This window comes from Umbelopsis ramanniana, assembly GCF_025399195.1.
Source record: "Umbelopsis ramanniana AG unplaced genomic scaffold K450scaffold_33, whole genome shotgun sequence".
Lineage (NCBI taxonomy): Eukaryota > Fungi > Mucoromycota > Umbelopsidomycetes > Umbelopsidales > Umbelopsidaceae > Umbelopsis > Umbelopsis ramanniana.
Window position 1 is genome coordinate 137,739 of NW_026252119.1, and position 22,292 is coordinate 160,030.

Below are 22,292 nucleotides of genomic sequence, written 5' to 3' on the forward strand. Positions count from 1 at the left end.
CATAAAACCCTTACAACAAAAAAAAATTGATGACGCAGACAAAATTTCAATTTGGAATGGCGACTCAAAAAGAAATGGGTCAAAAGATATTTGACAGGTGAAAAAAATCCAAAACACTCGACATGGAAGAATATAGGTTGTTACAACATTCAATTGCCTATATGACTATAAGAAATGGTATGAAATGAAAAGCGTTTTCCTCTGTTTTATCTTAACGGCTTATTTGTACGGGGGCTATTTTATTCTCAGGGCGTTAGTGCTGCAAGTCAACTCGTACACTACATACTACAATGGTAAATTTCATGTTGAAAGGAACGAGTATCAAAGGAAATAATTAGGATCACGAAATATAGATTACTTTATAACATCATTATTAATTTCAAGAAGTGAGTGAATGGGATAGGGAAGTAGCTACTTCCAAGGATTGGATGGCGGTAGAATTAGTGCGGGCTAAGCTGCATGGTGCCTGTAAGTGTGAACCTAAAGACCTTCCATCTCGTTTGGGAATGTGGATGGTTGTGCACTCAACTTTGGCTTGGTTAAGTAATCTCTTTCTATCAAAGGTAATCATCCTATACGTCCAAGAAATTTGTAACCATTTGTTGGTGAGTTTGGTCATATCCAGGGCAAGGTTTGAAAGAGCGCAATTTCGTTTTTGTTTTGTAGTTGCTGTAGTGCATATAGACGAGGCGAGTTTACGACTAGCTTGTGATGTTGAACTATCAGTGAAGAAACAGCTTCGATCCGATATGGTCGAACTGTTGTCCAGAGAGCCAATGTCATTGCCCGCTTCACAGTGAAGACGTATGGCAGTGTATACGTTTTGTAGGTGTAACATGGATCGGCGCAAAGGATTGTAAACAGTTGCATTATAACAGCTGTGATGAAGGATATCAAAGAGAGGGAAGGGGTGGAATTTGTAACCAGAATTAACGGACTTCTCTACATCATGTCCAACGGTGCTCATCGGTTTGATGATGACAATAATGCGAATGGGTACATTAGACGCGTGATCAACAATTTTGTTATCGTTTTCTTTCATGATCATATCCGAGATTGATATGATTCCATTACCGTTTTCATTATACTGAAGAGATTGTTCTTGATGCTTGAAATATTCAGTCACGAACATTGCGTCAGAGCTCAGCGTTGCGTAATGGAAGTTCCCTTTCGCATCTCCTTTGGTCTTGGTGATAGTGACAGTGTCCTCCGCAAACATGTCACTCATCTGGATGTCCACACCAGTGCTTTTAGCGAGCATGCTCTTCGCTTGTCGTACTGAAGAAGCAAAGGTTGCGACTTTCCTTTCGATTTCGAGTATGGTTTTCTTGCGTTCCACGCTACCAGAGTTTTTAAGGAATGCTATGCCATCTTCTGTATTAATGTCTTTTTCAGCTTGCATTTGTATCCATTTCCATTCAGAACTAGACAGGTTGGTTTCCGATCTTATGCGTGCACATGGTAACAGATTCTTGTGTCGCTTGTCGACTAGTATTCCCAGTCCTCGTGGCGTACTTTGAACATGGAAGAGACCAAGGTAAAGTCCAGGATTTAAGATGGCACGTCTGGCGTTGTAAATAGCTTGAGCTCGAAACCACACATCAGAATTTATCTGTGGTTCTCCATAGAGTGAATTAATGCGATCTTGAGGAGCCCAACGCAAGGATTGTAAGCTTTTTGGGTAAGAAGTGCATCCATACAGGCCTTCCAGACTTTTTGGGCAGAATTGGACTGTGACGATCATTTTTATGTCTTGGCGGCGAAATTCGACAACCTTATCGTGGAAGATACCAAGCTGATGGCACCCAGTATGCTTTCTAAGCTGAGAGGCAGCTGTCAAAACGCCTTCTCTGAACTGCAGCGTAGCACGACTATCGTCCATTGAAAAATTGCAATTGACAGGAGACATGCATTCATCTGAGGATGAACTCTGACTCTTCGTAGACTCATCGCTGGTTCCGAGCCCTTCATCTGAACAAGATGATCTTGCGTCGTTGCTAGAAACTTCTGCATCTTCATGATCAGCCCAATCCATGGATGTCTTCACAGCCCAAGAAAATTCGGTGCTGGTGTCATCGAACGTGTCGTATAAAGCTTGATCGTCCTGAATGACTGGTACGGTCGGAATGTGGCCTGAGGGCGTCAACAGTAGGTTCCCTTCGCTATTGAAGATCATGGCGGACATGTAGATACTGTGTGGCCGCAATTTAAACTTCACGTTTTCCGACGACGAGGTTGAATCATCTGTTTCTAATGGTTTACCACCACCATTTCTTTGGAATAACCTTGAAAATGTAGACCTGGGCATTATGAACGATTATGTTGTGGCCTTGTTATCGCAATAAGACTTTGTAAGAAAAAAGTTTGCATGAGTTTCCAAAGGGCCAATTGTTCAAAAATAAAATTTTACCCAGATATAAACTACGAAATATCCTGTCTATGGAGCTGCGGTGAGGGGAAATCGAAGGGCCAACTAAAAGGGGCAGACTTGTTCAAGTATAAGGAGAGTGAACGCAGCATTCAAGAGGGATGACACCATAGAGAGTAAACGTCATCATGATAACAAAGTAAGAATAGTGTAAACCAGTATCAATGAAGCAGGTAGTGATGTGCAAAATGACAGATCTACCATATTTTGTTGTTTTGAACCCTTGACTTGGCAGAACGTCAAGTTGATCATATGGAGAATTGGAGTAATGTGGAAGCACATATATAGACACATTTGAACTCGGCTCCTTTTTCCGTCGCCAGATCTTTTCGTTCGTCTTGTCAAAATAGGCTTTGGCAATGAGCGACGAAAAAAAAAAAAAAAATTGGCCAGAAGAAACTCTCCCACTATCACTTTCATTGAAATTTTTCAAGATCTATGCTAAACCTCGTCAAAACCAAAAATATGTGTAAACCCCACTTTTCAAAAGTCATAACACCAAGGTTTTTCAAAATGCATTGACAGTAACAGAAGGTATTTTCAACCTCATTCAATGCTGATAACGCAGGGTGCATACCGTCATGCTCTAACGAAAGGAGAGCCCTCTCACCAATCATATAGCGAACATATTTGTAAGATGGGATAGTTTCCACATACAGACAACCCTATGCAACAGGATGGTCATCCAGTGGCACTCTCGATTAGTTTCGGCCACGCACTTTAGACTCACTTTCATGACGAACGGGAAGCCACACCAAGGCCCAGCTTCCATTAACCCTTCATTACAATCACTTTGTCAGGAGACTAGGAGTTGACGAACGATATCACGAATTTATGTTTTAAACTGTTTACAAGCAAGGCAGTATTGAATATAAACCCTCAATTGCATAGCTGTGAATTACACTTGGGTGCTCCGTATTTACACTACTTTATAATGATAATCTGTCCATCCAGTGGAGCAGAGTTTTTCTTTTAATTGACCTTGGGTCGTATGCACTTGTATTTAACATGAAATTGTCTGTCGAACCCCTATGACTTTTCCGAGTCATTGGATGCGTCTGATGCTGGAACTGTATCGGTCTCCGGCACATTCGCCTTTTTGTCCCAGTGAATGGTAATCTCGCCTTCCGAGGGTTGAGACTCGACGGTGTAATGCGTGGTTGCTGTATTGGCTGATTTAGAGTGTCTATCGGGTGCTGGCTGTTCTTGAGAGATGGAGGTATTGGTAATTGAGGTGACTTGAGATGGTGCGGCTATACTTTGCCTGGAAGAGAGACGTCGCTGTGATGCCTTACGAGTCACTCGACCATCCCGACCTTTCAAAGAATCCACACGAACTACTACAGGCTTTGCACGGACTACCTGAATAGCGGGTGTTGCAGAATAAATGCTATGGACGGAACCTCTCTCGCTGCCATAGAGTTCGGATTGCGGTCGTCTCCCTGGGTCGTCGACAGTATCAAGACCTGACCTCGGGTATCGTTGACTCTTCTTCACTGATACTGCGCGACGCAACACAATCTTTGATTCATCTTCTAAATCATCAAATGGATTGTCGGATAACCTTTTTCGCCTCATTTCGTTTCTTGTGACTCGCATCGATGATGAACGGACAACGGCGGCTTGGGGAAGTTGAGTCTGTTTGGTCTTCAAGCTCAATGATCGGCTAATTCCTCCTTCGCTTTTCACCGTCGGAACAGCCGGCGCGATATTGGGTTGATCAAGGGTCTGGATGCTAGGTGTAACTTTGTTTTCATTGGGTATCACTGGAGTCTTCTCAGTAGAATTATAAGCGGAGCCAATGGCTTCTGGGTCCTGATTCTGCTAAAGAACACCGGAGGTTGAATTAAAATAATGATGAATGATTAATATTTTTTATGTTGCCGATCCCTTCTCTGTCAAGCAACGTGGCTACTTACGGCAGAATGGCTTGATAAAGTGGGTTGAGGACCACTGATATCACTTATATTGGTAGGAAGGATCAATGCGTTCTTCTCAGATTGCTTTTTTTGCCTTCTGCGCCAACAGAGAAACAGGACAATCAACAAAACTAAGCCTCCACCTAGTCCTACTGTTAATCCCACTATTAAGCCGATATTGGTCCCTGGGGATTGCGAAGCTGATATATTGGGAGATTTTGATGCATTGGGTAGATCGATTGCAGATTTGTTGATACATTGGGAAGGTGGGCACTGTCCACAACTTTGCATGACTGTTAGTGAACAGACTTGATCGCTTGAGCAAGTTGGTGAGCATATGGCTGTACAGCCATTAGGCTGGCAGTTGGTGGGTGATATAGTGTTTGAAGCCGCTAATGATAATGTAGACGATGGCCTTTGGGTTGAGCTGATGCTGGCTGTAGCTGATAGTTGTGTAGCATCCGCCAATTTGAAATGTGTGGTTTCAGATATGGAAGCTAAATGATATGAGGTGGATGACAATTATAGAGATTGATATCTTTCGAAAGCTCACCTGTTTTCTTAAATGAAGACGACATATGATATAAGGAGTGAAAAGAGTTTGGCCTGATTCAATACAGTCAGTCATCATAATATAAATGATTCGCAGCCGGGAACATTAAGTCCGAGTGCACCAGGTTCCTTGAAATTTTTTCTGAGGTCCGAGATTTCCATACAAGAAAATTCGAATTAACGAGCGCTCATTAAAATCTAGGTGAAACACGAGCACTGACAGAACCATGTTGCTGCCAAAATAGACTTCTTTGCCGAAGAGACCAGTCATTGTTTTTCATCTCACCTCCGTTTTACCCAGACACACTACTTTGTGGGAGTATGAATTTGGGGGTAGAGGTAGGCAATAAAGAAAAAAGAAAAAGAAAAGTCAAAGCCACGAGCACAAGATAATATTACAGTGATGGTTTGCTACAATCATTAACGTTTGTGTGTCGGCATCATCCATAATTGTATATGCGCATGCCGCCATGCTCCATTATTGAGTAACCCAATCTTTTTTTTTTTTTTGGCTGTGTGTAATTTTAACGTGCGGCTATACTCTACTTAGAATGTGAGCTGAGTACCGCCAAGTCAGCAGAATGTGTTGAGCGTATCTCTGCTCTTGCGGGACTATGACGATCTTGTTCGTTATGAGCCAAGATTTTCGTTATTGGTGCCTTCGGAATCGCAATGGTCACAGAACCCATAAGTCTGATTATAGAATTTTTGGCAACGACCGGGATGAAAAATGTGCCTCCTTAATCATCATCATTCAGCATTACATGACTATGAACAGACCATTGTGTTAAATCCAAACGTATTCATCTCCTTACTCAATGGGATGATTAGGTATGCATTTTTGCATGAAACTTTTTATATGGTGTAACCTAGCAACTTCGAGAAGCCCGACGAAATGTACAGTATTTTAGACCACAAAATCGGAAATAGTCTATTTACCGCCATGGATTGTAGAGGTGAATTCTCGCTTTAAAGCAACCGATGATAAGAGTGGAGAATAAACTACTGATCTGTGTCGTATCTGCAGTTTACAGGAGTGTAAAATTCATACGCCTCCAAATGCAGCTAAAGCACGGTCTTTAAATCAATACCTTTATGAGTTGAACATAGCATCGTATAATGAAACAGGTGAGGTCAAGAGGAACGATAGATAACTATTTATCTAAGTGAAGTACGGTTGCTTAATACTCACTAGACCCGTTAACTAGAGCAGAATACATAATGCCAAAATTGGGTACTTGCAAACGAATGGAAATATCGTAATAAAGGTGTATATTACAGTATACTTGGTGGCAAGAGAAAGGGGATCTCAAGTAAAAGCAACTATTTGGAAGTCAGAAATAAAAGTTTCGGCTTTTATAAAGCTCAATAAACAAGATACCAGTGTTAAATTAGCATAGAAAGTTATGAGAAACTCAGTGGATGTTGAGCCATCATAGGCACTATGAATTTTCAAATCCTATTTGATAGTCAAAAGTCAAGGAGGGAAAGAGAGGTGACGTGGCAGCCCAATATGGAATTTGGTATTCAGTGGGTCAGCACTCGCAATCGCATAGAGTATGAATTAAGGCATAATGTACAGTAATCAGCCTGGACGAGGTCGACCACCAAGGAAATTTCCTCAATCGCATAGGTCCCACTCTACCGGTGGACGCTCCATGGGACCTTCGCGCCTATATACTCAGCATTTCCAACGGCGGAGATTCTCCGTCTCTTCCGACACTCCTGATATGTGTCTAGCGAAGTGGGAGAGCGAACAAAATGTCTTTTCTGATTATGCTGTTCGAGAAAATCTAACTTTGAATCTCCCACGTCATGGCCTACATAACTTATTAAACTGGACTAATGCTACTGGTCACCGTCGGAGAAAGTCTATGCTATCGGATATGTTACCCAAGGACACTCAACTGCAAACGAGGTCCAAGCTTCCGTTAGCTTTTCCATCTCCGGCATACGCCAGGCGAAAATCAAGAAGCGACCATGAGCATGCGGTGCCGAAGACTAACTCGGTAGTTAATAACACTGACGCTTCGTCGTCCTCTAACCATAACCAGGAACTACATTGGATTGAACAGTGGACTCCACCACCATTATCCCCAACCGATGAACAGGTCAAATATGGTCATAGTCTGTATACTAGCGAAGAAACTTCAGAAAATGACAGTTATAGCGATGCATCGCAAGTGGCGGGAGCCGCTTTGAATGGTTTCACGCCTACCCCAAAGAACGATAATATAACCGAGGCTATTGATGACGATAATATAGGAACGCAGGGAAACACGGTTATCACGCTGGTTGAACTGAGTGGCTTGAAGAAATCACCGCCTGTATCCGCTTCACCCCATAATGGTTCTCCAACACTAGCTTCAAGTAGCGGCAAGGCGGAATCGACCGTAGATGCAGAGCAGGTCAGCGACCTGTTGAGTACGAAAGCGCCACCCGACGCTTCAAGTGAAAACGATGAAATTCAGCATCAACCGGAAAATGAGAGCCTTATCTTGGATGCTCTCCAATCTCCCGCCGATGCCCCCGCAGACAATGGGCCAGTTAAACCTACGTTAGGGTCGAATGACGTAGAGATGAAAGAAGCGACAGTTCCCGTGGCTGGCACCGATGTAAACCGTGACATACAGGAACAGAATCCTACGACCATGGAGGAAGCTTCATCATCGCCTCCTACCGATCACGGTATTGCACATGAAGTCGAAAATCCTGTTGAAGTACAAGATGAAATGGATTTTCCGCACACTCCACTCAATTCTATAAAGGAAGAAGAAGTTGTTCCTGAAGTTCCCATCTGGGCAGACGGTGAAAAGATGAAAGAGCACCCTACGGAATTTCAAAAGGCAGTGGCCTACTTAAAAGAGAATGGAATTCCGTTTGACTCATCGCTGCCCCTACTTCATAATGTGATTCTTTACTTTAGCGACACCTCAACCGCCAAAGCGAAGAGTGCCAATTCCTACTCATCGACTATACGGCCCATGTTCATGTGTGAAACAGTATGGCAATTCAGTTCAAGGTGGCGGAAATTTAAGGATCGATTTTCAGCACCATCGCAAATGATGCCGAACCAGAACCTCTATTTCTTCAGGCAAGGTGTAGAGCCAATGTGGGAAGATCCTATTAACGCCAAGGGAGGACGCATGACCCTCTCACCAACCAAGATGGCTCTGGATGAGATATGGGAAGTCGTACTCGCTGCATTTGTCGGCGGCACATGTCATAATAGCGTGGTTGGCGTTGTTATGAGCAGACGAGGTCGTGGAGATCGCATTGAAATATGGATGGATGAGCAGGGACGAGAAGCCTCAGATGAAGTGAAGTAAGTTGAATTTATTTACGTGCGTGCACAGCGATAATTGTCGTCTGACGTCAACTTCACTCATGCTACAGATCGCTGTTATCGCGCTATCTCCCACCCTTGATACAAGATGTTGTACAGCTGGCAAAGTACAAAAAGCATTTCGATCGTTGATTACAACACGTTTTATTCCGGCATACCACTGCATTTGTAATTTTTTATCACAAGTCTTGTCTAGCCCTCCTCTTTTCATTGTACATACCGAGTTTTCGTGTACATATTTGGTTTGTTCTCTTTTTTTTTCTTTCAAATGAAATTGGTCTTTTTTCAACCACCTTGGCTTTATGATGTTGTTGATGATATCTATGCCAAATCCATGTCATTGCATTTCAAGCCATTATAACCATAAGCCGTACAGTTTTTTTTATATTTTATTTCCTTCATCATGTGAGCATGCAAAAGGAAGGTGGTGTACGAAAAAGAGTGGATGTTAGACATGATAGGTGGATGGAAGAGAACGAAATTAGGAGAGATGTGTATGTGCATTCAGGTGGACTGTAATGAATTTCTATATGGATTGTTGCTATTGACAGCAGCAGGAGCCTTCTCAACATAATTGGATGGGAACACGCCTTGTTTGGGTTCACCGAATCCTAATATTTTCACAGTTAGTATTCATCATGGAATTGTCCACCTTGAGTATCCCTCAAACTTACCATTATCTTTGTACCCCATCCACCATACATCGTCATTGGCATCTACAACAATGATGCGGTCACCAGCATTGAATCCTAGTTCGCCATGCTCTCTTGCCTTGAACTCAAACTTTGCAAAGTACAAATGAGGTCGTTCTTCGCTGGGAGGTAAGTTTTCAGCATTGTTACGGGCAGCAATTTGCACAGCAGCAGCGAAACTGGACCGATGATTAGGAACTTCGGAAGCTGCAGAGTCTCTACTTGGCATTGGAAAATACACTGGCTCAGGTGGTAGAATTGGGTCGGGTGTCAATCGTTCACTAAGACTGCGTCGTGATCGTAGATGGTGGCCAGCACCTCCAGTCGCTACAGCAGATCCAGACCCCATTTCCACTACTTCACCCCCTAATCGATTTCCTGTCGAAAACGCTCTATGTTGAGAGATTTCACTATCCGGTCTACCATTAGTTTGATGTTCGGACATGGATGATCGTTCAGTCATAAGTGCTGCTCCTGCTGCTGGCATGAGCATAGCTAAAAGACTTTGTGGTCTTCTTGGTGGTTTGCCTATGTATGCTTCTGGTGCTCCTTTAGGTGACGTGTTGACTTCATTCCTTCGCTTCAAATACATGATAAGGAGTGCGCCGAGAACAACGAAAAACACAAGTCCAAGTGCGATGGCAATGGATATTAAGATGACGATGGGGACAGGGAGATAATTCTTTTCACCAATGTCCGGACAACAGCTTCCGAAGAACATACTGCGGATAGATCCGGTAGAACCATTCAGAGCCGCGGTCGTCAAATATGGATGAAATTGATTGCCATCAAAAAGGGCGGCAGAAGTATCTCCATAGCCATTGATATCCAATTGACCCGTGACCATGATAAGACCACCTTTGGAAAGAACGTCTGACTTCTGAGTAGAAGGTACCATGAATATCTGAGATATATGGCTGTTGGTACCAAGGTCGGTGGTCAGTAAGGAAGTCCTGTCGTCGCCACTCCATTGACTGATGTAGCTATTGGATGCGTTTCTACCAGCAATGAAAGCTTTGCCGTTTGTGGAATCGTAAAAGACTGAAATGGATGGTCCGGGCAAACTGGTTCGATTGTTATAGCCAAGTGGAGTCGATGTCAGATCGTTATTGACCAGCGCCAGGTAGGCTTGTACACCATTAACAACGAGGTCTCCAGCAATCAAAAGTTGATTCTAAGAAGGTATGGAAGTTTTTTAGTATTTTCATGGGGCTAATTACCTGCGGGGTGTTGCGTACTTACAGAAACAAAGTCCAAGTCCATAATCTCACCAGTAATATTTCCTCCAATATTACTCCATTGTAAATTATTTATGTCCAGAAGACAAATACTTGAGCATGGTAAGGATCCAGCATGAGAAAACTTGCCACCGACGATAACACCACTTCCATCAGGCTTTTTACGAACTATATTCACGATTGGATGACTTCCATCATCGTCTAAAGTAAAAGTTATCTTAGCTTCCATTATTTCATAATAAAGAATCTGTACGTGCATTGAACTTACTTTGTAAATCTTGTACAGGAAGATGGGTATGGTTTATCAAATTCCATACAGCTAGACTGGTGAGATTCTGACCATCCGTGATCGCAGTGAAATCGCCAGCTATGACCAGATTATTTTCTGCTACAGTTAAGGTGGTAACTTGACCTTGCCAATTTGTCATCGGAAACCCAGTCCAACTTCCATTAGCTAACATGGCAATGTTTTGTATATTGTTGGGTAGTTGAAATTGGCCTCCTATAATCATGGTAGAATTGCCAGTGGATGGATTTGTCCAGTACATTCCTGCGTTGGTATGATAGCTGACATCGGTAGGAAAGAGTGGAATTGGATTAAATTGATATTGATTGCCAATAACAGACAATGCGTTCACTTGATAACTTTCCGCTGCTCGGATGTTGCCGATTAAAATAGTGTTGTTAGCAACAGAATAGGTTGAAATGACTGTTCCAGAAAGGAAGGGCTGTTGAGTTGATACAAAGGCACCCTGGGTAATGTCATAAAGGGCTGTTCCAGAAGATACATTTAACGCGTTGATAGATGTGAAAGGACCGGAGACTACGAGAACATTGGATGTCGAGTTGGGTGATGTGTACTTAGCGAACGATGTGACGGGACCATTGACTCCATTTTCCATTGCGTTCCATGTGCCGGCTGCAAGGTCGTACACGGCGAGATTGTTTAGGGCTAGTTGAGATGCATTGGTGGGTCGACTGAAATTTCCACCAATATAGAGATGTGAGCCGTTAATCAGCATAGTGTTGACGGGGCCGTTGAGTCCTGCCGAACTGAAAGGAATCATCTTTGATGTTGAATAGCTATATTGAACAATATTGGTAAAATTCGAAGTGTTGAAGTTCCCTCCAATGATCAAATCCAGTGTCGATGCATCCAGTGTGGTGACGATGGAATTCCGTGGGAGGCCGTCGTTCTTAAGTGGCCGCCAGGCAGCAGTAGAATTATTCTGTAGCCACTGATCTATCTGATATTCCAAAATACTGTTCAGCTCCTGGTTTGATATTTCCTTCACAAATTGCACATAACCGGCCACAAGGTTGGCCGTTTTGCCAGATGGCTGGGTGGCGTTTTCGGCGAGGGTCATTGACACATGCGGTTGAAACAAATCGCTTGTAGCAGGAATCCAACCACGATAAATAAGTGTATATCCGTCAGTTGCATTCCTTTGGTCGACAGTTGCATTCACCGAAAGCGATGGCGACACATGCGTAATATATTGGGCTTTGGTTCGGCGTGAGCAATCTGAGTTACCGACGCACCCAGGGGTAAAAACATACACGCTGTAATTGCCATTTTCTGGTAAATTGGGCTTATAGTCGATAGCTCCGCTTGAGTTCGTGAAATTGGCGGTTGAAAAGCTATTTGTTAAAACCCATTGGTACGACCCTTGAGCAAGCGAAGTTGTCCAGTTGCCTGTGACTGACGATGTTCCATAATTTTGAGCGTATGCAGTAGTTGATGTACAATTCGAAACATTAATATCGTTGTCGGCGTGTACGATGATTTCTGAAATAAGAAGGAAAATTTCGAAACATGTTAGACTAACGATTCTTCCCACAAGTGAGAATCTGTTGGCATCATGCCAGTTCTTTACCAGATTGAAATATTGCAACTCCTGATAAACCTCCACCCGCTCCATACCAAGAATTGACAGATATCTGTACACCACTTGCTAGTATTGGAGTGACCACTTGAAAATCGTGCGACGAGGTACCGGTACTTGGCAATGTGCAGTTCACGCTGCAGAATCTCATTTGACTGGTAGTCGGGTCAATGTAGGATAAATTGAAATGTTGATTGGTACCCAAGGCAAGTATACTACATATAGAAAAAAAGGTAAGTGCAATTAATTTTTGTTAAGCTCAAGAACATGAGGCAGGATGGTTCAAATAGCAACCACAGGTACTTACGAGAAATTTTGGGTTCCTCTACCTTGGTAATTTGTGTTGATTAATCGAAACAAAGATGGTGTCACTGGGTGCGGAAAAGTGGCCTGCCAATATCCGGACTGGTTGTCTTGTAGTAACCATGGTGTTTGCGTTCCATTCGGACAAACAATGGAACTTGGGTTGTTGTATCCAACGGTATCGGCTGAATTGCCTCCACTGATCACCTACAACAAACAAAAATAGAAAGCAGCGTCAGATAATGTGTCTGGACTGAATTGGGTAAAGATCATCTCAACCATGAATTAGATCTTCTCTAAATAAAAGAAGCTTTTTTTACCGCTGGTAAAGTCAAGCTGACAGGCTGACTGGTAGGGATATAGTCAAAAGTGCCATCGGTTGTACTATCGAATTGACCTCCAAATACAATGGAACCATATTGAGTTCGAACAATTGCATTTACAGGTCCATTGACGCCCTTCCAAGGAACAGCGCTCCACGTATTATTTTGCCAAATTGCAACGTTACCGCCGAATTCGGCAAGTTGAGCCGAATTATTCATGACGTTAATGGGGGCCGTGAAGTGCCCACCCACATACACGGCGTTGGTGGTTGTGTCGCATAGCAATGTGTTCACAGGACCATTCAAACCTTGGTCAAGAGAAGTCGTTGTGTTTGATTCGTACTGGTACTTTGCTATGTTCATGGTGGAAGCTGAACCGGTCATCGAAAAATTGCCTGCAATGTACAAATCGAACGATCCATTGGTAGTTGGTAGTATGCACGCCGATGTGATGTTCCCGTTGATGGTGGATAGAATATCAAACGTGGTGTTTGTGTTGAGTGACAAGATCGCACCATGATCGGCTTGGTGAAATTGGTTGGTATCTGTTGCAAAGGAGAGTCCACTATACTGTCCGGTCACCACTACTTGTTGGAATCCAGAAAGATCGAATTCCGGTAAAGGCTGATAGAGTGCGTGTGATGGTAGAGAGATCAATAGTAAAATGTGAACAGCTAAGCTCAAGTGAGCCAGAGCCATATCAAGCGGTAGGGGCTGCGCAACAACTCGTTAGAGAGGTTGGTTTTGGGGAAAGGTACTGGGAAGTGAAAGAGGAAAAGGGGAAAAGGGAGAAAAAGAAAGGTAGAAAAAAAAGAGAGAGAAGGAATTACAAAGGAGAAGGGAAGAATTTGAAAAGGGGAGAAGTGAATTCACGTAATGTAGGAAGATCCTGTCCCAGTACCCAAAATGCTTTTTTAATCCTTTTTTTTTAGCTGTCGACAACTGGCACAGAGCCAGAACACGCTCTCCTATTACAAAAATAGCAAGATTACCGCCCGCTACCACCTGCTACGCAATGAACATCGTGTTGGGACAAGAAGTGTTCTAAAATGAAAGAGAAGCAAGTGCTTACAAACAATCCATATCGTCAGTCACATATTGTAACTTATCTTGTTCATTGAATTCAACTGTATATGTGCTATGAATGCCATCCATGCTGTATTTCATAGTAGCGTCTTTTACCGAATAATTTGTACAAAGTCTTCTTGAAAGCAAAGATTCTGGTAATATCTTCAAGAACAGTCTCTAACTACTTACCCAAATCACTGTGTGTGAAGCATTATCAAATTGGATCACTTCACTTGTCGTTTTATCAATTTCCGACCAACACCACCTCATTGGGCCAGCTTCCAAAATTTGGGCGAATTTTGTAAAATAAGATTTTACTCTAGTCTCTCAAACGGTTGACTTTTTTGACTTTGCAATTTAGCATTCACTGCTTCAGGTGATCAGAACGTTGTCGTCAACCATAATTCTGGCCTGTTTGCTTCTGTCATGACCGATCCGCCAGCATCAGCTATGCAAGCTGAGATTCCTTCTTCAACAAGTACGGTAGCGTCTGAAGCTCCGAATCAGCAAGACAAACCTATACACTTAGCTGCAGGGCCACCCGATTCGCAATATGATTCAATTGGTGACTCCAATGCATACCAACAAGCTGAGATTCCTAATGCAAACAGAAAATTGTCCATCCGCTCTGGCGACCAAGTTGAACCCAAACTCGTACCAGAAGCACCCACACTGCAGCTCAATGAAAACAAGTTGCCAATTATCGCAGCGTTGATTCCGTTATCGATACTTGGTGCACTGATTAGAATAGGTCTGAACCTGCTCGAAACGTATAATGGTACCCCAGTATTTGGTCTAGCCTATGCTCAATTCATTGGATGTGTCATCATGGGAGTGGTTGTCAAAAAGAAAGACTTTTTGATAAAAACATACTTGCCACTGCAGATTGCCTTGTCAACTGGACTTTGTGGTTCAATTACCACGTTTTCATCATGGCAGCTTGGTACGTTTGAAGCATTTGCAAACTATGCAGGAGCTGATCATGCACGAGGTTACAATGTACCGTAAACATCCAGTCAAGTTATTCAAAACTTCTGTTGATAACAAACATTACTTAACCAGCTTTCTTGATTCAGGTGCTAGCAGGTTTGTCCCAAATTCTGATAACGTTAGCCGTTTCGGTTTGCGGCTTATCACTTGGGTATCATATAGCGTATGGTCTTGATCAAGTTATCACTCACCAAACTGCCCACAAATTGGACACTCGTGAATACATCGTCACTCCTGTCGGATACAAATTTTCGGGCAATATGCGAGATGTCTTATGCGAACTGGCTGGTCTAGCTAGCTGGGTGGTCGTCATTGTGATTGCTGCAACTGTGACATCGAAACAGCACATAGTACTGGCTTGTGTATTTGCCCCTCTTGGGACACTAGTTCGCTGGTGGCTCTCTCGGTACAACACTCGAATGGCAGGGTTTCCTTTAGGAACCTTTATCGCCAATATCCTGGCCACCCTGGTGTTGGCTATTGTGACACTCTTAATGAGTGGGCCAGTGAGTTCCTCAGCAGGATGTAACGTTTTACAGGGTATTTCGGATGGCTTCTGTGGTAAGTCATTCTTCATGCATGGTGTGCTTGCTTTACCTTTGGCGAAAACCAAAAATGGGAGGATCAGCTTGTTCTATTTTCTAACTATCTATGGTTCAACTAGGCTGTCTTTCCACAATATCGACCTTCACTGTATGTATATACCGCAAAAAAGGGGTTCGTTGTGCACTTTGAAGTAATATGGTACGAGTGATGATTTTTCCCCCTATCACTAGGTTGAAATGACGACCCTGAAGCTGCGAGCAGCCTACAAATATACCATGGCATCATTGATACTTGGTCAGATAATCATGTTCGTGGTCCTGGGATCGTTTATATGGACAAGTAGCGTATGGTCACCTGGCGTGCAAACATCCTGTAAATTTTAGAATAACTTAGTTGTTTCCAACTGCTTACATCCTAGGTATAATCAACCCGCAAAAAACGGGGCCTAATTGAAATAGATTTCTTCTTTATTATACATTTTTTTCGCGCCATAAAATATGGGTATGTGAATTAGAAAGTTGTGAATGATGAAAATATTTGAGTTATGGGGAAAACTGGTGTTGGAGATCTGCATTGGTTTGCTTTCACATAATGGTACATGCCTCATCGCCTGTATATTGTCGGCCGGTGATGGCTTGGCAATCCTGGATAGCCTGTTCTCGCTCATTCTCTTTCCGCTTCTCTTTAATTTCGCGGCTAAAGTATGTTTGCATGAGATTCTGAAGACTATGGTCGAGATTGTTAGCGTCGGCGTTGCCTACAGCCTTCTCCGCTCGGCAGATGGGACAATTGAGCATTTGCTTCTTTTGAGCTTTTATCAAACATCGAACGCAGAACACATGGCTACAAGCTAAGCGGATGGGTCGCCAAGCAATCGCTGTAAATGCAAGCGTACAAGTTAGTTCCATTCAAACTAGGTAACAAGAGCTTAGAACAAGATTGATGTATCTTACAGTAACAGACCGGGCAGCAGTAGTCTTCCAGCTGGGGTATAATGGTCACAAGTTTTGTGTTGATGAATTCGTACACCATCTCAAGCATTCCACTTGCAAAAAAGATGTCCTTTTGCATGAATATTGGGAAATCTGAGCTAGCACTAGGTCAAAGGTGCACAGGTTAGTTTCTTCGAAGAGTATGTACGACTATAATGACAGGGGTTAACTTACGTCAAGCCACTTCGTTTGTCGTGTTTCTTCAAAATCTTGGTCACTGCCATTTGATTAGTGGTGTAGAATTGGCTGAATACAAGCAGCGATGAATTGAGTTCCAAGAAGCTTTTTAGTGCACGTCTGGAAGTACTACTTTTCATACTTTTCATCTACGATAGTATACCAGAAAATTATTAGGCAAATTAACCACTAGATCACAATAGCATTTTCAACCTACCAACTTCATCTTCTCGATCTCCTCTACAAATCCTTGCATTTTGTCTTTACTATATGAAGTGCTTTTGGCGCCTTGAAAAACTTTCCATTCAATGTACAGTCGAAAAATTTCTCGCCAAATGTACATGTCTTTGTTCTTGGGTGAAGCCTGTCGATCGCTCGTGGTCAGTACATACGCCTTTTTTTTTTTGGTCCCAATCTATTTCAGATTGTCTTACCACCGTGGTAATTTGCTTCTCTAGCTTGGAGATATCAGTCTGATATTGTTCCCGTTGCACTTGCTCACTTAATTCCATAGCATTATTCATATCTTTGGTCAGCATATTAAAAAATTCTACTTCGCTGTCCAGCTCGACATAAATATAGTTGCGATCGTCGCTCTCAGATTCGGGATGGGCGAAAGTGGATGAAATGCCGAGCATGTTAGAGCTAACATTATGGCATTCGGTAACGTTGAGATGTGTTGCTCCCAAGTTCTCTTTTGTAAGCTGTTCTCCCAATAATGCGTTTGATTCAGAGGTATCATTCGACTCGATAGCAATTTTGAGCAAAGGGTGCAAGTCTCCGGGATCACCTGTACATATCAATTGCATGTTAGTATAGCACTATTCATTTGGCCTGCATTGATAGTAACCGTTTTCATCTCGTACCTGAGAACATGTACTCCACTTTTTGTGTTTCACTGCTGTCTTTACTGTCTGTAAGTTGGTGAATAAGCCCCCTTGTTTCTATCTCGGCGACAATCTTGTTGATACATTTCTTGAGCAGCTTATAATTTATAAAGTATGGACGCCATTCAACTGGAAGCTCAGTTGCTGTTGTCTCCAAGGTCTTGGCGAATTTCATGGCCGTATAGCAATTAAATAATAGCTCTATTTTCTTTGTCTTGTCTGTGTGCCAGAGATTTGAAAATCAGAGAACAAAAAGAGAAAAACCATGTGCCTTATAAATTTGTCTATGATTGGGCAATATATAGACGGAGATCTAAACATCTGTGCAGTCTGGGCCAAATGGAGGACACACCAGATTCCCATTGACCCAATCAATTCGGTCATCTAGGGAAATTTGGAGAAGACGAGGTGGCATATGACCTAAGAGTCCTAAGAACTTCAGTGAGAGATAGATAAAAAAAAATGTAATTGGTAACAAACGTCAGCCATCTTATGTGACGTTGAATTGAAGTAGAATAAAATGTCGCATATCGTATCATTGTGCAAAAAGTCAGTATTCCTTAGCCCAGCGAAATCGTAGTGGCTGGCCGAAAAAAAATAAAAAAAATTGGTGACTGTTAAAACTTTTGGGCAAGCGGCGAGGGCGAATAAAGTATCATCCAGGGGATGCCGAAGGATTTTTCTTCCTCTCTCATTCACTCCAGGTATTGTATCTCACCATCCGTATGCATCCATCTGTCGTATGATTCCATCAATCGCTTCGCATCCATGAGATGTTCACATCTGCAAGGAAATACTCAAGAGTAACAAAATTCTATACGATGAGCATTGGAGAATTCAACATTCGACGATCTCAATTAGAATTTTCACTTACTCTTGATCACAAATGGCTATGATGAATCGTACTCCCTCGCTGGTTTCTCGTCAGAGTTACATTTTCAACAGCGTTGGGAAACGACACTCATTACAGCCGAACATTGTTTCCACTAACGCGATTCTTGATTTGGCATTCTCTTTAGAACCGCTTAGCAAACATGGTCCGTGTCTCCGTCCTCAACGATGCTTTGAACAACATCAACAACGCCGAGAAGCGTGGAAAGCGTCAGGTTCTTATCCGTCCTTCCTCCAAGGTCATCGTCAAGTTCCTTTCTGTCATGCAGAAGCACGGTAAGATCTCGGTTTATGGATTCTGTCAAGCCTATACTTTCCACTAACTTATGAAATCTTTTTAGGTTACATTGGCGAGTTCGAGGAGATCGATGACCACCGTTCTGGCAAGATCGTTGTCCAACTTATTGGTCGCATCAACAAGTGCGGTGTTATCTCCCCCCGTTTCAACATCAAGCTTACCGATCTCGAAAAGTGGACCTCCAACTTGCTTCCTTCCCGTCAATTCGGTTACGTCGTCTTGACTACCTCTGCTGGTATCATGGACCATGAGGAAGCTCGCCGCAAGCACACTGGTGGCAAGATCCTTGGTATGTTCTACTAAACTATTAGTAGTTACAAAAAGTGCCATTATGGTACAAAAATAAAAGCATCATGGAATCCATCATGAAAAAGTCTGTTTTAGAGCACCTCTGGCATTGAATGGGCAAAAAATAATTTCATATGAACGGTTGGAAGTAAAGGGGAGAATTATTATTATTTTTACAGTCGTAATATAAAAAAGAAAAAATTTACATAGTCTAATATGAGCGAATATAGCGAATATCCATCGCTATGAATTTATACTTTCATCAAACCTCGCAGATCTTTTTGAACGAGTAAACTCGGGCGATGAGCAAACACGTACTTTTCTTTAAGAATAGTCACCACGTCGTACGTGACGGATTGCGGCTGGTCGAGATCCATGGAATCAACGTCTTGTCGGGTTCTTTTCGTTATGACCGCCAATGGTTTTGATAATTTGGTCTTCTTTCCTTCCAATTTGTGATGGCCCACGGTCAAAAACAGCATGCCCTGATAGTAACTCAAAAACATTAGCATGTTGGAAGGCTGTAACTTCTTCGCGTCTAAATGTTACCTGCTCATTCTCCTCTAAATCACCCACTTTGAGACCGCGGACATCATCTTGCTCACATTCCAGAGTTCCTTGAAATTCTATTAATATCACTGAATCATCTTGGTTGCGAGAGTCCTGGAGGCTCGAAATGACAACTTGAGTAGTCATGTTCAAAGAAGGAACGCTATGGCATAATGTTTGTGGGTTTGAACACGAAGCGGAGTCAGAAAGTCAGTTCGAAGTCACACAGTACACAAACGGGGGAGGTATCCAAAATGGGGGGGATGGAAGGATGAGCCACAACGCTATTTAGGATAGCGTTCTTCCATAGCGTCATGTAGACATCATGGAAGGAAACCATTTTCTGTCGACCTTTTGTGTCCAAGTGGACTGACTGTAAGAAAGAAAGAAAGCAAAGAAACCCAAAAAAAAAAACATGGGATGTTTGTTACGGACGACCGTAAATACTGGTTCTTGGTGATCCCTTCCTTATTCAGCGCATTTTTGATATCATATTTCCAAACGGCTGGACTTTGTAACAAATTCAATCAAGTAAAGAAATGTGAAAAATCCTGTTCATCCTGTTTGCTGGCGTTCAGGTCTTGGCCCCATGAGAAGTCCACTAAAATGTTACACAGCCTTGCCTATTTATTTAGTAGCCCATACCTAAAGGAATGACAAACGTATCGTCGTCCGTAAGACGAGCAAGTGACCGAGTGCATGAAGAGGCAAAGCAGTAACCTGCCGACCATGGTGCGAGCGACTCGGGCGGGAAGGTATTCTCATTCAGGTACGGGAAAAGTCTGGCTCGTAGAACCGCTAGAGATTCAAGCGCACGAGCCAGAGCTTTTTGGTGGGCTCGTTCTGTTAGCACAAGGCTTTGTCGCGTGTTTCCATTTTTTTCCATCCTGCAGCAGGCATATCATGGGACCGTTTGTGTACCCAGAAACGCTTTTTTCCACCAACAACAGATCACACTACTTTCGGAGCCCTTCTCTTCGCTAACTTTCCAATCGTCGTCGGCCGTTGGTGATTGACTACTTTTCCAGTAGGAAAAGCTATTTGATTATCGCCAGTAACAAAGGTATGTTTGATGCTTGCCTCCCCCCATCCCTTTCTTTTTGGAGTCTTTTCTTTCCCTTTTTTTTTTTTTATTTCAAATCGAAGAACAATACATGGTTCCAGTGACGAGATAGGCGATAGAAAAACGTAGGATACAAAGCGAGGAAAGAGAAAGAAGAGGAGAGCGGGCGGCTCTTCTCAAAAGCTACCTACATCAAGTAATATATAGTGGTGTTCATTGGTGACCATATGATGCAGCAGCGCTCGACGACCGACAACTCAACCTACGGCATTTCCCATCCAAAAACTAACACAAACCTCTTCTATTACCCACACATATTATTATTATTGCCATACACCTCTTTTTCTTGCTTTCTCTTTTTTTTTCCTCTCTCTCTTTTCCTTCTCATTCACCGCTTTTTTCATCTGCCTCATTCCTTAAAAACTAATTAATGCAACCATCGGCAGCATCTGCAGGTGACCAAGCCTCCCATTCCTCTATGGCTCTCTATAGTTCTCCTTTCAGAACTTCTCGGCCAAGGCTAGAGTCGCCTCAACAAACACACCAAGCTGCTTTTCAATATAATCGGTCTAGCCATTATCATCGATACAGTAGCCCATCTCCTCCACACCTTCCCAGTAACAACCGGGGGAATGTACTTCCATTTTCCTCTAGCACGCAATCATCTCCTAATAACGCGCTGACTCTAAAGGCTACCAATGGTTCAACATCAGCCACTACCGTTGTTCATACCCCTCCAACCGCTCCGGTGAACCCAATAGCTGAATCGAAAGAAAAACAGCAAACGATTGTTGCTCCGTCCCAACCACAAACGACGTCCGCCGCCCCCAACGATAATCAACAAGATACTGCACAAGCTCAAGAAATAACGTGGTTATTCTTTCGAGATAACAAATGGATGCCATTTCAAAGTGAAAATCACTATAAAATTGAGCAGGCATTTACGCTTGGAGGTAAGCCCGATTTAATCCCGAATCACATCTCGGTTGATCCCATTCAAAAAGCTGACTGATTTTCATTCAGGCATTTATGTCGACATCAAAGGTAATGAGAGGATCCGTTGTAGGCTGTGTTTAGGACGGTGGTACTAAGATATTACCCTACTTTCTAGATCATAATTTTCCACAATTGAAAAGTATACGAGTATTTCCAACGCGATTCTACCTTTCATACTTGGGAATGAAGGTAAGAAAAAAAAAGTTCCAGAAAGATAAAATAATCTTGTTTATTTGCCCCAACTGATGATCGACATCTTGCTCATCTCTTGTCTCCTTTTCTCTAATAGTATCGACTAAGCTGTGTCATACAAGGATGACGGCCCAAAAAAAAAAACAAATTCGGGGAACCCGATCCAAAGGATATCAACGACTGGAATGCACGAACCAAAACCAATGTGGAACAATTTGTACAGATCGAATCAACTCACCACCTCCATAAGAAAACTATCGAATATGGAAAACAAATATCAAATGGGTAAAGGCGAAAAAAAAAATGAAAAAAAATATAATTTGGAAAAGAACTCGACTTGAAGAACAACATCATACCACACGCAGAGAAGCTAGGAAAGACCATGTTGGAAAACGACGGCACAACCCTTATTATAATATTTTGTACATTTGATTATCTCACCCACAGTCCCACTACGGCTCCATCACCATAGTAACTCGCTCCATTTCATGAACGCCAGGCCAATGTTTTCTTATCAACCTTACAGTAACATTTTCTTTCTGCCTTTTATCTTTTCGCATCAACCGCAAATTTTATTAGGTAGTAGACTCTCACAATACTTGGTTAGTGACCACACTATTTTTCTCTTCTCCAAGTGTAAAACGCTGATATCTTCGAAAACAATCCAA

At 42.6% G+C, this 22,292-nt stretch overlaps 9 protein-coding genes across 9 annotated transcripts; 4 read left to right on the top strand and 5 right to left on the bottom strand.

The window, feature by feature from the left end:
* Window positions 1–379: 379 nt before the first annotated feature.
* Window positions 380–2,308, bottom strand: K450DRAFT_199863 (uncharacterized protein; the record flags this gene model as incomplete). The annotated part of the gene is made up of 1 exon (XM_051584617.1): window positions 380–2,308. One exon carries the CDS (start codon window positions 2,306–2,308, stop codon window positions 380–382), a length of 1,929 nt encoding a protein of 642 aa, XP_051443981.1.
* A 931-nt stretch (window positions 2,309–3,239) lies between these two features.
* K450DRAFT_244404 (uncharacterized protein) lies at window positions 3,240–5,016 on the bottom strand. The gene is made up of 3 exons (XM_051589576.1): window positions 4,901–5,016; window positions 4,348–4,844; window positions 3,240–4,252 (listed from the first exon to the last, which is right to left on the bottom strand). Exons 1-3 carry the CDS (start codon window positions 4,923–4,925, stop codon window positions 3,458–3,460), a joined length of 1,317 nt encoding a protein of 438 aa, XP_051443982.1. The 5' UTR covers window positions 4,926–5,016; the 3' UTR covers window positions 3,240–3,457.
* Window positions 5,017–6,463: 1,447 nt separating this feature from the next.
* K450DRAFT_244405 (uncharacterized protein) lies at window positions 6,464–8,575 on the top strand. The gene has a single exon (XM_051589577.1). It carries the CDS (start codon window positions 6,474–6,476, stop codon window positions 8,226–8,228), a length of 1,755 nt encoding a protein of 584 aa, XP_051443983.1. The 5' UTR covers window positions 6,464–6,473; the 3' UTR covers window positions 8,229–8,575.
* A 92-nt stretch (window positions 8,576–8,667) lies between these two features.
* On the bottom strand, window positions 8,668–13,541 carry K450DRAFT_244408 (uncharacterized protein). The gene is made up of 7 exons (XM_051589578.1): window positions 12,685–13,541; window positions 12,369–12,571; window positions 12,053–12,276; window positions 10,444–11,964; window positions 10,180–10,376; window positions 8,920–10,111; window positions 8,668–8,856 (listed from the first exon to the last, which is right to left on the bottom strand). Exons 1-7 carry the CDS (start codon window positions 13,384–13,386, stop codon window positions 8,750–8,752), a joined length of 4,146 nt encoding a protein of 1,381 aa, XP_051443984.1. The 5' UTR covers window positions 13,387–13,541; the 3' UTR covers window positions 8,668–8,749.
* A 2,282-nt stretch (window positions 13,542–15,823) lies between these two features.
* Window positions 15,824–17,624, bottom strand: K450DRAFT_244419 (uncharacterized protein). Its single transcript, XM_051589579.1, has 6 exons — window positions 17,327–17,624; window positions 16,895–17,250; window positions 16,678–16,824; window positions 16,458–16,609; window positions 16,245–16,387; window positions 15,824–16,168 (listed from the first exon to the last, which is right to left on the bottom strand). Exons 1-6 carry the CDS (start codon window positions 17,520–17,522, stop codon window positions 15,876–15,878), a joined length of 1,287 nt encoding a protein of 428 aa, XP_051443985.1. The 5' UTR covers window positions 17,523–17,624; the 3' UTR covers window positions 15,824–15,875.
* K450DRAFT_244421 (uncharacterized protein) lies at window positions 17,625–18,245 on the bottom strand. The gene is made up of 2 exons (XM_051589580.1): window positions 18,222–18,245; window positions 17,625–18,130 (listed from the first exon to the last, which is right to left on the bottom strand). The coding sequence occupies exon 2, from the start codon at window positions 17,884–17,886 to the stop codon at window positions 17,728–17,730; it is 159 nt and encodes a 52-aa protein (XP_051443986.1). The 5' UTR covers window positions 17,887–18,130; window positions 18,222–18,245; the 3' UTR covers window positions 17,625–17,727.
* On the top strand, window positions 18,047–19,036 carry K450DRAFT_244430 (uncharacterized protein). The gene is made up of 3 exons (XM_051589581.1): window positions 18,047–18,070; window positions 18,367–18,514; window positions 18,580–19,036. The coding sequence occupies exons 2-3, from the start codon at window positions 18,382–18,384 to the stop codon at window positions 18,837–18,839; spliced, it is 393 nt and encodes a 130-aa protein (XP_051443987.1). The 5' UTR covers window positions 18,047–18,070; window positions 18,367–18,381; the 3' UTR covers window positions 18,840–19,036.
* Window positions 19,037–19,961: 925 nt separating this feature from the next.
* K450DRAFT_244440 (uncharacterized protein) lies at window positions 19,962–20,612 on the top strand. The gene has a single exon (XM_051589582.1). It carries the CDS (start codon window positions 20,073–20,075, stop codon window positions 20,355–20,357), a length of 285 nt encoding a protein of 94 aa, XP_051443988.1. The 5' UTR covers window positions 19,962–20,072; the 3' UTR covers window positions 20,358–20,612.
* Window positions 20,613–22,010, top strand: K450DRAFT_244450 (uncharacterized protein). Its single transcript, XM_051589583.1, has 2 exons — window positions 20,613–21,389; window positions 21,548–22,010. Exons 1-2 carry the CDS (start codon window positions 20,867–20,869, stop codon window positions 21,676–21,678), a joined length of 654 nt encoding a protein of 217 aa, XP_051443989.1. The 5' UTR covers window positions 20,613–20,866; the 3' UTR covers window positions 21,679–22,010.
* Window positions 22,011–22,292: the final 282 nt, after the last annotated feature.

Excerpts from the sequence above, each read along its gene's own strand:
- K450DRAFT_244440 (XM_051589582.1), top strand. The coding sequence starts at position 20,073 with ATGAAGAGGCAAAGCAGTAACCTGCCGACCATGGTGCGAGCGACTCGG.
- K450DRAFT_244419 (XM_051589579.1), bottom strand. The coding sequence starts at position 17,522 with ATGAAATTCGCCAAGACCTTGGAGACAACAGCAACTGAGCTTCCAGTT. Across the intron at positions 16,825-16,894 it reads AGAAGCAAATTACCACGGTG|GCTTCACCCAAGAACAAAGA; the intron begins GTAAGACAATCT and ends AGCGATCGACAG. Across the intron at positions 16,388-16,457 it reads GACAAACGAAGTGGCTTGAC|TGCTAGCTCAGATTTCCCAA; the intron begins GTAAGTTAACCC and ends CCTTTGACCTAG.
- K450DRAFT_244404 (XM_051589576.1), bottom strand. The coding sequence starts at position 4,925 with ATGTCGTCTTCATTTAAGAAAACAG. Across the intron at positions 4,845-4,900 it reads GTCTTCATTTAAGAAAACAG|CTTCCATATCTGAAACCACA; the intron begins GTGAGCTTTCGA and ends CATATCATTTAG. Across the intron at positions 4,253-4,347 it reads CTTTATCAAGCCATTCTGCC|CAGAATCAGGACCCAGAAGC; the intron begins GTAAGTAGCCAC and ends GGTGTTCTTTAG.
- K450DRAFT_244430 (XM_051589581.1), top strand. The coding sequence starts at position 18,382 with ATGGTCCGTGTCTCCGTCCTCAACGATGCTTTGAACAACATCAACAAC. Across the intron at positions 18,515-18,579 it reads TTCTGTCATGCAGAAGCACG|GTTACATTGGCGAGTTCGAG; the intron begins GTAAGATCTCGG and ends AAATCTTTTTAG.
- K450DRAFT_244421 (XM_051589580.1), bottom strand. The coding sequence starts at position 17,886 with ATGATACGATATGCGACATTTTATTCTACTTCAATTCAACGTCACATA.
- K450DRAFT_244408 (XM_051589578.1), bottom strand. The coding sequence starts at position 13,386 with ATGGCTCTGGCTCACTTGAGCTTAGCTGTTCACATTTTACTATTGATC. Across the intron at positions 12,277-12,368 it reads AGAGGAACCCAAAATTTCTC|TATACTTGCCTTGGGTACCA; the intron begins GTAAGTACCTGT and ends TTCTATATGTAG. Across the intron at positions 10,112-10,179 it reads TGGACTTGGACTTTGTTTCT|AATCAACTTTTGATTGCTGG; the intron begins GTAAGTACGCAA and ends ATACCTTCTTAG.
- K450DRAFT_244450 (XM_051589583.1), top strand. The coding sequence starts at position 20,867 with ATGCAACCATCGGCAGCATCTGCAGGTGACCAAGCCTCCCATTCCTCT. Across the intron at positions 21,390-21,547 it reads GCAGGCATTTACGCTTGGAG|ATCATAATTTTCCACAATTG; the intron begins GTAAGCCCGATT and ends CCTACTTTCTAG.
- K450DRAFT_244405 (XM_051589577.1), top strand. The coding sequence starts at position 6,474 with ATGTACAGTAATCAGCCTGGACGAGGTCGACCACCAAGGAAATTTCCT.